Source organism: Camponotus vicinus, unplaced genomic scaffold (assembly GCF_025532165.1).
Source record: "Camponotus vicinus isolate PSW18456_S1 unplaced genomic scaffold, iyCamVici1.0 SCAF_5, whole genome shotgun sequence".
Classification (NCBI taxonomy): domain Eukaryota; kingdom Metazoa; phylum Arthropoda; class Insecta; order Hymenoptera; family Formicidae; genus Camponotus; species Camponotus vicinus.
The window spans coordinates 18,842,300-18,856,425 of NW_028141977.1; the positions used below are offsets into that span (position 1 = coordinate 18,842,300).

A 14,126-nucleotide genomic window follows, 5' to 3' on the forward strand; every position below is an offset into this window, starting at 1 on the left:
ATTAGTTCTTGCTTGTTGTCGCGTTGGGAAAGTACGCAAGATTTAACATTAATATTATTAATGATTGCGTGCAATTTTTTATTTCTTTGCAAGGAAAGTGCATCAAGAGAAATAAATTCAAATATCATGCAGAACAATATTAAATAATTTGAATAATTAATAAGAGATCAATAAGACAAAGTAAGAGATGAAAAAAATATCGCACTGTAGAATCAATGGGTATTAAATCCATTATTTCAGCTTTTTCAAATCTCATTCAAATCATTTCGACACAACGGATTCTTGAGATTGTGCCTAGAGTGTCTAATTGAAGCCTGGCCTTTCCCGAGTCTCGATTAATAATTATCATTGAGAACAGCGACTCGTTGTGGGTCACACGCCATCCTTCTGTCATAACGATATAGCTTAAAAGATTTGTAACCATGTATCTTTTATACTGCTCTCTAAAGAACGTACTTATTACGTTATTTTTAATGAACACAGAAAGTAAAGAAAAGGGAGAAAATTTGGAGAAATTCTGTAAATCTATCGTGTATTATAATATGCGAGAAGATTGCGTATAAATTTTTAATATTAACAGCTGATTTTGGATATAAATGATGTAAGGTTTCCGAGTAAATTTTTTCTCATCTATTTTTAAATAATTTTGCATACTATCAAAATTTTAATGGTAGATGGATAAAAAAAAATCTCGAAATTGGAAAGATTAATATTTTTCTAGGCCTGTACTAGCTTCTATGTAAAGTAGATTCTACGCAGCACTCACGTAACGGCGAACAATGTTATGGCCTAAACTATTCCGTCGGTATTCAATAAAGACCGAGATAAGCCTGGAATGGCTCGACACCGACTGTTTTTAGCACTAAGACCGAGAACAAAGGCCAGCGGAATACTACGATGCTGCAGAGTCACGATCGGAGGTGAACGACACTAAAGAGTGAGTCGCTTGTTCGGCGTAATTTTGGAAATTCCGCGAGCGACGCGCCATGGCCTTGTCTGTGTCGGCGAAATCTTGCGCCAAGATTTCGCCATCTCGCTAAAGATGTCACGATTTCACTAAACAGATCCGTTAAAATATTCCAGAGACAACCAAGGTCTACTTTACAGAAATTTTACGTTTCGAATCCACGATTGACAATTCGGACTTTCATCTCGGTCATCTCAGTTTGTTAAAATTATTAAGTCTGACATATTTTTAAACCTGAAAAGACATATTTTTAAACCTGAAAAAATTTAATCTTAATAATATTAATATTAATGTGTTAATCGATTTCACTGCAAATCAAAATATCGCAATTCTTTATTCTAATTAATATTTATACATAAAAGAATATCTCCTACTCCTATTTCTTATGCCTGACGTGACTCAAATTTAATCATTTAGTGCTTCTAAAAATGATTTGTACACAAATTAATCTGAATAAAGTATTTTCATAATATGAAACATAATTTCTTTTTTCGAGACAGAAATCTAACAAGTATACAGATTGACATTTTTATATGGATGATTCTCATCTCTCATTATCTTATTTTCCAGCACTGCAGATAATATGCAGATAATATGCATATAATCGATTTTTTGCGATGTAAAAGATGCAGAAGTCTGATGAAACCGATTCAAGGCTGCATGATTGCTCACTTTTCGCCCAGGATGATCGATTAAATTGAATTCGCTGACGTCGACATACGCGCGTCGCGTAATATGGAGTAATTGACTGTTTTGCTAAATCATGCTGCAATTATCATAATATCTGTCAAGATTATGGCAAGTCTATCATTTTCCACAATACTCTCGCAATCTCATTTCTCATATTCGATATTGATGTTGGGAATCAAATCATCGAAGGCGTTAGCGATTAATAATGTAATAAAAGAAAGTTCAATATTATTATTAATATTAATTCAATATTAATAATAATATCGAATTGTTATTAATAAAATTTTAAAAATTTAAAAATTTTAAAATATATGATTTTAATGAATCCAATGTTCAATGGTACAAATAGTCAATATCATCTTTCAGCGACGAATAAACTTACATTTTCACTTTTGTATATTTATAGCAATAAAAATTATACTTGATAAAATTGCATCGGTTTCAATTTCATAAAGCATTTGTCTAAAAAAAGAATTTAAATGTCAAAGTAAAAAAAAGATTATCGCAATAAATATACTCATAAAGAAAATCAATTAGTATTGCTTCTCGGAAATTCCATCATCAATCTTCCTGTCGAGAGACTTCGGAAATATCCTTAGGATGATGAGCTTTAAGGATGAGGAGATGGAATAAAAAAAAGAAAAGACGATCTCCTATATAGAAGGAGAAAATACTTTGAGGGCACAACGGTCTGTGAATTCCTAACTAGTGATGTAATCATGAAGGCATTTCCGACTGGTTGCACTCTTCGACAACTTCTCTTTGGAGAGGAATATCTACATAATCGCGTATATAATGCGAGATGGACCTCGAGACGCGACTCGTCCTCCTCTTTCTTAGAAGTCTGATGTGAAAGATGTTTTTAATCAAAGCAACCACAGCCCGATTTTATCTACCTTGTATAAAACTCACCTATATTCCTGAAAATCATAGGCTAAATTTCACGTCAAGTATATTTATTACGCATAAAAAATTTTTGCGTCTCTGTATTTTCACTCTCGGAGTCTGTAACATATTGTTCTGCCTAATTTCGAATTATATTACGTGCCTGTTTTTGCTTATTGAATTTTGCTCGTTTCTCACGAACTACATATCTCACATCTCTGTCACATGTGTTGACTTTATCTCCTTTGTTTCCCAGGAACGACAGGTAACATTACATACCGATTAGTCTTGAGAAATGAGACTATAATAACTATATATTTCATATGTGACAATTTCTGTATTAAAATATACAACATACTCGTAATTACAACTAATTTTTATATTTTTTAAAGAATCCTGTTATTCTCCTTTTAAGTCTTTTTTTATTTACATATAGTTATATTTTTTCATATATTGTACATACATTTAAAAGAAGAAAGAGAGAACAGAAGAAAATTCAACTCTGATGTATTCATTATTTTTCTTTTTAATAAATAAGAAAACTATCACACAAATATTATAAAGAAATTAAAAATTTTATAAAAACTAAAAGAAAGTAAAATTCTCTTTTATTTTACAAAATATTTCCTCTTTGGTCAAGAATTTAATATTAAAATCTAACTGTAAGAATTAAATTTATTCTTAAGAATCTAAAAATATCTAAATCAAAAGAATTTAATCTAATATTTTAATCTAATATACTATATAATAAATCTTAAAATTCTAATATTGTAATGGTGTTGAGACTCGTAAAATTTATACAATTCCTAAACGCTAGTGACACAATAGAATTAAATTCCCACCGTATTGTAATCTCCTCCCACGTCGCATGTGCGTTTCGGCTTTTACACTAATCCATTTGACGATATCCGGACAGGTCGGTCCTTTGTGTCGTCTTCGAAGTTTTTGTGGCCCTCGTGTCCGTCGCGATAGCGCGGACAATAGTTCCACGAAATTGGATACGTTTATCCCACGCGTCATAACGCGCTCTTTAAAAAAGGGGCCCCCAGGGTTCTACGACCTCTTGAACTCGCGAGCGCATCGCCCCGAATAGCCCGGGCCAGTTTATCATGCCATCATATATTCGGGAGAGTTCGCTTTGAATTATGGCCCTTTAACTCCTCGATTCACCTATTTCTTTCCTTGCCAAGTGTTACTAACGTTCCTCGACAATGTAAACTTCTCTCTCTCTTTTTTAAAGAATCCAGATCTTATCTCTATGAAATATACCTCGTTTTCACGTACAAAGGAGAATCCATTAGACAGCGAATAATAGCCGGTCGTTTCTATGACGGATTATTATGTGGAAACGACCGCATTAGATATTCATTAGTAAATCACTCGAGTAGGAAGCGTGACGTTGGAAAATTTTAGAATATTACAATTGTGGAAAGCAATATGAGAACATATGAATATATGGGTCAATGATAATTAATTCTAATCGTTGTTTAATAGTAAAAAATTTGCTTGAATAATTTCTGATAAAAATTATCTATATTCATATAAGAAATCTTTTTTTTAATTAAACAGAAATAATTTAATTAAATGAGAATTAATTAAATTAAATGTTTTTTTAAAGAGTTACGGCTATTATCTTTTATATCTTAAATTTCTTGAACATATTTCAATAAAAATATATACACATATAAATAACCCTTGCATATTTTGGTGAAAATGCTCGAAATTTCGCGTTTCAATGTCTCGCAAATTTTTTATCTTTATTTCACGTTTGTAATATTTCTCTGATATCGCGTCTCGTTAAAGCGGTACTCATTTGTACCAGAAACGACGAGAGAAACGGCGGACTCTCGGTTGACGTTATTATAAGAAGATATAATCCCGAATGTGTGACGCATGAGCATGGCTTACTATAATCCAATGTGTGTATCTGTGTATGTGCACCCAACGGTAATAATATTATTACTTTAATCGGCCACATACTACTATCGTCTTCGTCGTTCTCAGGTAAAGCAAGGCGCAATTAGCAAGCATTATTATCGCGTCACGCTTAACATAAGTGACGTATTATCGACGGTGTTATGACTTTGCGCAAAAATTGGCTCTCCAAGCAAGAATTGTGAGCGATATAACTTGGTCGGCGCACCGTATAAAATATGCCGACTTCTGTGTATTTTGGAACTATTTTATTCTATACTGATTGATATTATTATTATTATTATTATTATTATTATTATTATTATTATTATTTGATTAGAGGAATGAAAAAATTTTTAATACTATCGATATATCACACGAAAGAATTTATATGTTAGTGAAAGATCTAAAGATATGTATTTTTAATATTTGAAATTCGCGAGATATAATTATATTTTATAATATTGTATTAATTGCTGATGTTGAAATATTGAGGTTGAGAGAACTTTACATTTTTTTTAAATATATTGTACATGTATAATGTATAAATACTATATTTAAAGAAAAGATTTTTATATTACTTAAGGCACTTGTTACCTTTTCATGTGTTGCATTTATTCAGAATACACGAGAATAACTGAATTCTCCATTGAAGTAGAGAAATATGAATTATGCATGTTTAACGCTGGGCAATATTTGCAAAAGTATTTCAACATCTGGGCGATATTTTGCAAGATAAGAAAGTACTTCTCGAGAATGTAGGAAAGTTCGCAAGATTACGCAAAGAGGTCCAGCGTTCTCTCGGGGGAAAGTGTTAAGCCAATTGACGTCACTCATATGCAAGATATCTTTCTGCGGAATCGAGACCTCCTTTCGAGGTCGACCACACCGGATCACTAGTTCGCTACGCTCTGCAAAAAAAAATCCTTACAAGAGAGACTTGGAAGAGGTACACGCGCGCGCCGTTTCCTCTTTCGCAATCGGCGCCATAAAACAAATCGACCGCGCAGTGTTGTAACGAAGAACGTAAAGAGAATCTCGATAGATCGAAGTGAATCGTTAAACGATATTTTTTCGAAGAGAAAAGATTCTATTTTTAAATTGTTTCTTTTATATCTAAAATAAATCTTTAAAATCAATTCTCTTTGCGCGAATATTTTAGAGAAAAAGGAAATAAAAAACACAGTTCTGTTTTTTAAAAAAGTTGATTTTGTAACCCGATTGGCTTTGACGTCAAAGTAACGGTCGTATTTAGTTGAGACAGAAAGAGAGAGAAAGATTGAGGGAGAGCGGGAGGGGCAGAGAGAGAAAGAGAGATTACTTGGAGACTTGAAAGACAAAGAAACTACTTTGCCGAGAACCTTGAGCAAGTTTTCCTCCTCGACGAAGCGATCGACTTCCCGGAATGCGAAGGCGAACTTGCGGCGTAGCTCGTTACAAGTGCAAGCCTCGATGGTACATCCTTCTTCCCGGTATCGGTCTATCTCGCGCTCGAGCACAATCGACATGTTTATGACTGGCGAATAATCATGGCGGGCGTCGCATGTCACTACTACGAGGCGGCAACGTGCACGCGACACGTGCGTGGATTTTCATTCATAAATCGCTGGCGGACTACGCGCGATGATTCATCCGTGCCCCGCCTCTTCGCGAGACGCGAACTGAGGTAAGCACGATAAAAATTAAAAATAAAAAGAGTAATAAATACCGGAAATTTCCATCGACATTTTTCTTCAATGCCGGCCTTTGCAGGATCCATATTGAAAAGAAAAAATATCAAATACATATAGACTGTCATGTATGAAACATTAATCTCGAAAGACTAATGTAGTTACTTAATTAACTGATGTAAAATAAATGTGAATACATTTTTTATTCGTTTCTTGATATATAGAAAAAATTTTGCCGCTGACAAGAAATGCTTTAATATCGAAAATAGGAATTTTCAAACTATGACTCTTCAGTCTAAAAAAAAGTGAGAGTCTTAATAGAGTTTATGACAGAAAATATAAAATACGCACATTTAGAGGCATATAGAAAATTTATCTACATATTTAAATTTGCAAATTGCTACTGAAAATAACGCACTCTTTTTATCTCCGACAGCTGCATCTTAAAAAGAGACAAATGATAAGGAAACACCCAACAAGTATTTCCTCAGTATTAAGAGCAAGATGACACCTCTTGCCTTATGACCTATACGTATTGCTCTCGCTAGACTTAACCCTGCCTTTAACGAAACCTTCTAATTGGTGGGTTAACGAGCGTTAACTGTTCGCTTCCTGTCAGATTTAACCGCTTTTCTTCGGTTTTTTGCAGACAACATATGCAAGAATTCCTTCTATTAAAAAGGAAGTTTCTCTCTTAATGACTTATTAAGAGCGGAAGCATTTTTGTCGATTTCTATACAATCATTTTACAACATAATCTTACAATATATTTTAGATTAGTATTTAACGATATACATATATCGAAATTTAATGAAAAGATAACATTCTTTGAATTTTTATTTAATATTATCTAATTAGAAATTAGGTGACATTTAAGTTCTTTCATAAAAGCTTCTTAAAAATTAACCTCTATAAATCAGCTGATTTCATTATTTCAACAGATAATGCCAAATTGTCCTGAGATATATGATCAAGGACTGAAAGTACGTTTTCCTCAAAAGGCGGAAATTGTTTTCGAAAGCTTGGCAGACCTCTTGCATAACAGGCTTAAAACTGATAAACATCAGTTTCGAGGAAGACCTTCGCTTACTTCCTTAGTCGTAGAAAATGCTATTTACGGTAAAAATATATTCAGTGATAAGAAATAGTCTAGAATACTTGGGTACCGTTCTAAAGACTATTTCTTTAAATAACTTAAAAATTCTTTTAAGTAAAATAAATTATGGAATAGAAAAATTAAAAAAAAAAAAAAGATTTTTTTTAAGTCTTTTTCATAATTTTTTCTATTATTATTTCCAGAATTTTGCTAACAATAAATTTCTTTGTAATCGCTGTAAATAAACTAAAATAGCCATGTATATTTATATTTCTTTCAATATATATTTTATTAAAATATCTACTTTTTTATTGTTATATTAATAATATTTATATTTTGATGTATAGTTTAATTGTAAAAGAATCAATCTATTTGGAAAGATTATAAACGCATCTGTATTATGTTTTCTTTTTTTCACGTATTCATTGAAATAATTCTTTTTTTCGCGCGTTATTTATTTGTCAAGCTTGTCCGAGATATTTTCGAGGCGAATAAGAAAGTGTCATTTAGCGATAAAGCGAGCGAATGATGCGTACGTCGAATCGAGATTCGTAGAATTCTGAGTCGAATGAAATCGGTGGGATCGGCAGGTGAGAGCCATTGCGTCGCACGCATCAATGCGATAAACTCTCTCTCTCTCTCTCTCTCTCTTTATCTATTTATCTCTCTATCTCTTTATCTCGCTTCTTGGAAAACTTAAAATAAACATGTTTTCATACAAACATGACCTCGATTATTAGTTTAATCGTAAACCGTTATCACATAAAACTTTGTCTCTTTTTCTCTATCTCCTTCTGTTTTTGTGATATTATTCGTCGACATAAAAAGTACGCATTATTAACTGTTTCTTATACGATTGTTCATATTGTCCACTCGTGCGTATTAAACGTATTTAACGGTAGATTATTCGTAGAAAGAGTAAATAGCTGGTAATCAGTTCAAAGAATATCAATGACAAGTTGCGATTAATCGTATGTATTTCTCGATTTAATAGAATTAAATTTATGATATGAATAACATTAAATGAGTAAATATATAAAAAAATCAATGTATATTATTTATGTTTACAATGTTTAAAAAATGTTAGAAATGATTATACAGTCATTATAATTAAATCTTTTGTCTGTGATAAAATATTTAATGTAAAATTTTACGAAAGTTTTTTACTTATTTAAAGTAGAAAAACAAAATTAAAATATCGAGAGAGAGAGAAAGAGAAGCCAAAGTTTGTCAAATACGATTTATTAATTTGTTACTTTGTATAAGAACTTTGTCAAGAAACTAAATTAATGAATTATATTTCTGTGAAAATAAAACACTAAAAATTCTTTCATTAGACTCATTTGCGACACTTAATTAATTTTCAGTCTTACTCGTTCCTTTGTTCAAATATTCTATCCTATTATATGTCCTATTTATCAATCATAAAGTATACAATTACAATGTAAAGAAGATATAAACCTGTTCATATCCTCGACACGCGTTTTTACTTAGCGGGTGGCTATCCATCGGTATCATCTCTAACAATACACTACATTTATCTAATCAGTGCGTTATTTTTGTCGATGTCGAGCACCATAGATTGTCTCGCAGTCATGCCTCGTTTAATAAATGTACAGGAAGAAAATCGCGCTTAAAACGTTCGACGCGATTATCGCCAGACGGGCTTCTCGGACAAAGACATTTGAAAGAAAGCTAATTTTTCTGATTATTAATTATTTTTCTTTGAAAAACGTGCAGGGAATGCATCGACTGTAACTCAGTCAACCGCGATTCATGTGACACCTGCACGAGAAACGCGTAATCGATGATTTGTGTGCGTTAACAATCAATCATGTTTTCGTTTGCCGTTATTCACGCGTAGCATATGATTTATTTTATCGCGAGTAATTATTTGAATAGAATTAGCGATTATAATCGCAGAATCGTATTAAACATCACGTATAAAATTTTCATATAAATACGTTAAAGTTAAAATATGTCACGAATCACTTCATTATAACGAGATGTCAAATTATGAAATATTTAAAACGTTCCTATATATATGTATATCGAGAGAAATATCGATCAAAGAAAATAATAAAATATTTATTTAAAATATTTTATACATGTATTTTAATATATTAATATTTTGAGGATGAAAGACTCGCTTCTCGCACGAAAACCGAGTCAAAAAATGTAGTGATTACCATTTGTAGCAATACAGTTCATTTTATTGTTAACATTACCATTGTATTGCTTTTGTATTGTTGGTATATATTCCTATTATTTTATTATCAATATTATATATATATTTTATTATTGTTAATATTGCTAGTATTGCAGAATTAAAAAGTATTTCTAATTTTTATATTACTCTTTTTCTTATATTGCAAGTATTATTTCAATATATATTTTTCTAAAACAAATATTTTCTAAAATTATATTTACTGTACTGCCGCAATATATTTCTAATGAAACGTACAATGATTGCCATAGTGGTTGACCCCTCGGCGAAAACAGATAAAATTCCAAATCAAGTTTTCCGTTCGACATTATATTAATTTCAAAATAAAGATATACATATATTAGGTCTGTGTTGCGTGTATCGTTCAGCAATGAATGTCAAGTGATAACAAAAATAATGAGCAAAAAATCGCGGTAAACAATATCGCACCACACGCGAGAGAGTATCTGATAGTTTGCCCGGCCGAGATTCTTTCGCGATCGATAGCATCCTTCTTACCATGACATTCTCCTCCTTCGTGAGCTGCCAGTGATCCGCGACAGTCGTGGCCGGCGGATACAGGGAAAACGTCGTGTAGCTGTGATCCTCGACGATATTGTCGTAATAGCCGGCGCTGGGCACCCGTTGCGTCATCATGTAATCTTGCGTTCCGGCTAGTTGCATTTGGAATCGATGTTCTCGGTGACTAACCGATTCTCGCGAATATAGAACGCACTCGAAAGAAAACTCCGTCCGAGAAAGAGAAAAATGTCACACTCGGTGATATCTTAACGCGACGACGGACAACTCGACACTGTCACAAAGTTCGACGTATCCGGTGTAAGCCTCTCTTCTAATCGCTCACTTAGTATCGCGCATGCTTACGTACGCCTGTCGACTGAGCCCGCCAACGTGACTGAGTAACTATATAGGAAAGCCGACCGTCGCTCGCCCCCCACCACTTTGCATACGGGCGCGCTCCGCGTGACGTCATCGCCATCTTGATTGCTGATTCGCGCGATAGCGAGCGGCCAATCAACGCAGCCTCGCGCGTCGCTGCTCGTTTCGACGACGATTTCACGGAATCGAGGAACGCACGGAGAACCAGATCCCCTTTTCTAGGTAGCGCGATTGTGCCGCGGCTAACTTGCATAATCCGATAAATGGGGGAGGGGGGGGTTTGTGGGGGATTGGGGGAATTTTTGACGGGACGCCGGAAGCGTGCAAATTACGATCCGCAATTTGCACGTTCAGGATGTGCGCAAGTTGGTGAAATTGATTGAATCGATGAGGGTGATTCGAAATTTAAGGTTTCAAAATGTGACGAGGATAAAAAATAATTAGCGTTAGAATCGATGGGAATTTTCCCCTTTTAATGAAAGATCTGATTCTTGACGTCTTGTGAATTATAAATTCTAGAGCTTGTCTCTCTTTATAAACGTGCGTGACACGAGTACTCCCTACGTCAAATAACGTATTACGCGATGATTAGCAATGACTCACTGATGCTGACTGCAATTTTTAAAATAGGCGTGCGAATGCGTTATATCGCAGAAACCATGTTTAACAAAAACAATCCGCACGTGCGCAATCTTCCTCTCTCTCTCTCTCTTTCTCTCTGCGTCTTTGTTCTTTGCCGCGTTTTACAACTGCACTTTCTGCGTGCAACGAACCTTTCGTGAGTAAAAAGGTACGTACTCTCCATAGAATACGAATGTAATTTACAAGCTGTTTGTACGCGATCGGTGGATATTTGCCCGACGAGTTATATACATTCGTTCTTAAAATCACAAACCAATGAACGGGGGATGAGGGGAAAGGGGAGGGAAAAAATTATTTATCCGGGACAACATATCGCCAGATCTGTTTGTGCAACAAAACGAGTGCTTTCTTGCGTTCGTTTGCAATGCAAGCGAGGAACTATGTCTAATGTTTGCGACGCAGTTTCGGACGTACTGAAAACAATCCGAATGCTCCACGTGTTCTTCGAATTGTAAATTCAATTAATTTCTTTGCAAGTATGAGAGACTATGTATTGTATGAAATAACAAGATAATTACAAGCTGCGTGAAATATATTTTATTTATGCGATACGATTTCGATTTGTTAGTAAAATTTAGTATTTTTTTTATTTATTGGTCACGAGTTATATTTATTTTTTTATAATTCAAATACTTAAGACATACTGGTAATAGGATTTTTTTTTGAGAATGTAGAACTAATTCATGTTCGACAATTTAATTTATTTTAGTTGCTCGAGAGAATAAAAATAAATTCTAAAATTGCAAGTTTTTATACACAATGATTAATTTATTAAACATGCTGTGTTATAAATTATATTAAATTATTGTTGGCTCTTTTATTTATCTTTTTTACAAAAATATTTAATTGCTAAAAAATTACGTACAAATTGCAACAAAAACTCTTGATATCTTTATCGGAAAATATTCCAAGTCATTAATATTAATGTCCACCAATCGTTTAAAATCATAAAAAAAAATTATGTTTTACCTATTTTTACACGCTTTCAAATGGTTTCCTAGATAAGAGACTCCGATAGAAACTCTTTTGTTTAAAAATTGATATGGCTTTTTCAGCTGAAAGATTTATGATTTGTAAACAAAGATAAAAACTGCGTTTATTAACGAAAAGCGACCTTCTAGAAAATATTCAAGGAATATCAAATGCACTTTGTACTAAATTTTTCTATGCACATTTCTGGCAATAATGATATTGTGTGCTTTCTCTATATTAAGCATACTACTTCTAACAAATTTTTCAAGTTTTTATTAAGTTCTAAGAGAACTTTTCTTATCTAAATAAATTAATAAAGTGTCACATATTTCTTAATATTTTCAAAGTTAATATTTTGAGAGAGAAAGAGGGGAAAAAATTATAATATTTTATAAATCGCATAGGAAGAAAAATTGAGAATAATTCGAATATATTTTTAGTTTACAAATGTCGTGATATATCAATTCACCTAATTACTCTTAACAATAGCGCGTCTCGACCTAGTTACCTTATGAAACATTTACTTTTCCTGATTGCATTTTAATTGTTTGCCTAATAAAGACAGCTCCGACTAATGGAAATCCGATTTCACCCCAGATAGCTATAATATTTTAATTACCAACGCTTAAGATAACATTAAAAATTTTTTAAAGGATTAAAAAAAGTTTGAAATAAATTATTTGAATAAGAAATCAAAGCATTAGATATATTGTGGCCATGTTCTTAAAAAAAATATCATTTGTAACTAACTTAAAATAAGATCTATATTGATTTAATGTAAAGAGATAAGAGTTTATTCCTCTTTAAGATAAGTCAAAAATAATTTTTTTTAACTGATAAGGACTAAAACTTTCTGTATCACGGAATAATACAAGATAGAGTATAAATAAATAAGGCTTTTTATCGGAATCAAAAAATAGCTTGAAAATATTTTTTGTAATAGAGAAGAATTCAATGAGTTTAATTTTAAATAAAAATCAATTTGGATACGATAATAATACGTATAGAGATTTGAAAAGAATTACATTTAATCTAACCTGTTGTCCAGATAATTCTTATCGCATTTCAAACTTACTACACGATAATATTCAACCGTTATCTGTCCTACAAAATCTCTCTTTTATTTACTTTAAATTTAGAAAGAGTTGACCATATAAGTTAATTGAAACAGAGTGAAATTGAAACTTCGTTTTGAAATATTTATTATTTTATTTTCAATTTTGAAATATTTATTACGTTGAACATGATCAAACATATGTAATTGTGATGACAATTATTATTATAATGATATATTATTGTCATAAATATTATAACGATATATTATTGTCATAATTATTACAACGGTATATTATTATTATCTATTGTTAAAATACACATCATATAGATTCTCGTTTGTGTTCATTTGCTTTGTGGAACAGAAAGTTCATTGTCTTGACGCGAGTTGGCAAACGAAGACCTAATGCGTCTTAACGAGCACAACGGGGTAACGAGAACGAAGATCCGCGGAAGATCGGCTTTGTTCACGCGACAAAGAGACATTTTAATGAGGAGGGAGATTGTGCGGCTCGGTCGCTCGAGCTGCCGACGTTTGCGCGCGTGCGCGGTTAACAAACGATGCCGAATTCGTGCGAGAAAAAAAGTTTCAATCCCACCGCGCTACCCGGGAAGGACCTGTAGACATTTTCGATATTCAAAAGAGAACAATGCGGAATAAATTAAATGGCGAAAGGCCGTGAATCAGTTAGTTTTTTTGTGCTGCGTGCCTGTGTCTTAAGTATTACCCGCACGAAAAAAAATCCACGATAGGATCTTTAATCTCTCGTAAATTGATTATTCGAGGTAGACCAAGAATCACAATCGATTTTTCAAACTTTCTCTTGGAGGTGGAAAAACTTTTACACGAATTTACCAAATTTTACGAAGCAATTGTATACATTTTCTTCAACGCGAGTGAAAATTGAAAAAAATTTAACAGCCAGATGCACTTTCGTTCCCCTCGTTATAAATATTATTTACATTTTATCGCTCGATTCTCTGTACGAACTCTGTAATTAGTAGAAGGAGAGATAATTAGATAACAACAGCTGGCGCGGGAGTTATTATCTGGCAGCATAAGCGCTATTGCGTAGCAGTAGAATGTGATTCGTGTCGCGCGCGCCGAGCGCGTATGCGTGCTCGCCGCAC

At 33.1% G+C, this 14,126-nt stretch overlaps 1 protein-coding gene across 2 annotated transcripts in view; it reads right to left on the reverse strand.

The window, feature by feature from the left end:
• Positions 1-14,126, reverse strand: part of Kay (transcription factor kayak) — a 33,446-nt gene that overhangs the window by 13,960 nt on the left and 5,360 nt on the right. Inside the window, exon 1 of one of the 2 annotated variants that reach the window (XM_083101148.1) lies at positions 9,948-10,331. The exons of the other annotated variant lie outside the window; for it this stretch is intronic. Coding sequence (XP_082957274.1) covers positions 9,948-10,112 — 165 coding nt within the window. The 5' untranslated portion in view covers positions 10,113-10,331. Of the gene's footprint in view, positions 1-9,947; positions 10,332-14,126 lie in introns of those variants that run through there. 2 annotated transcript variants of the gene reach the window in all.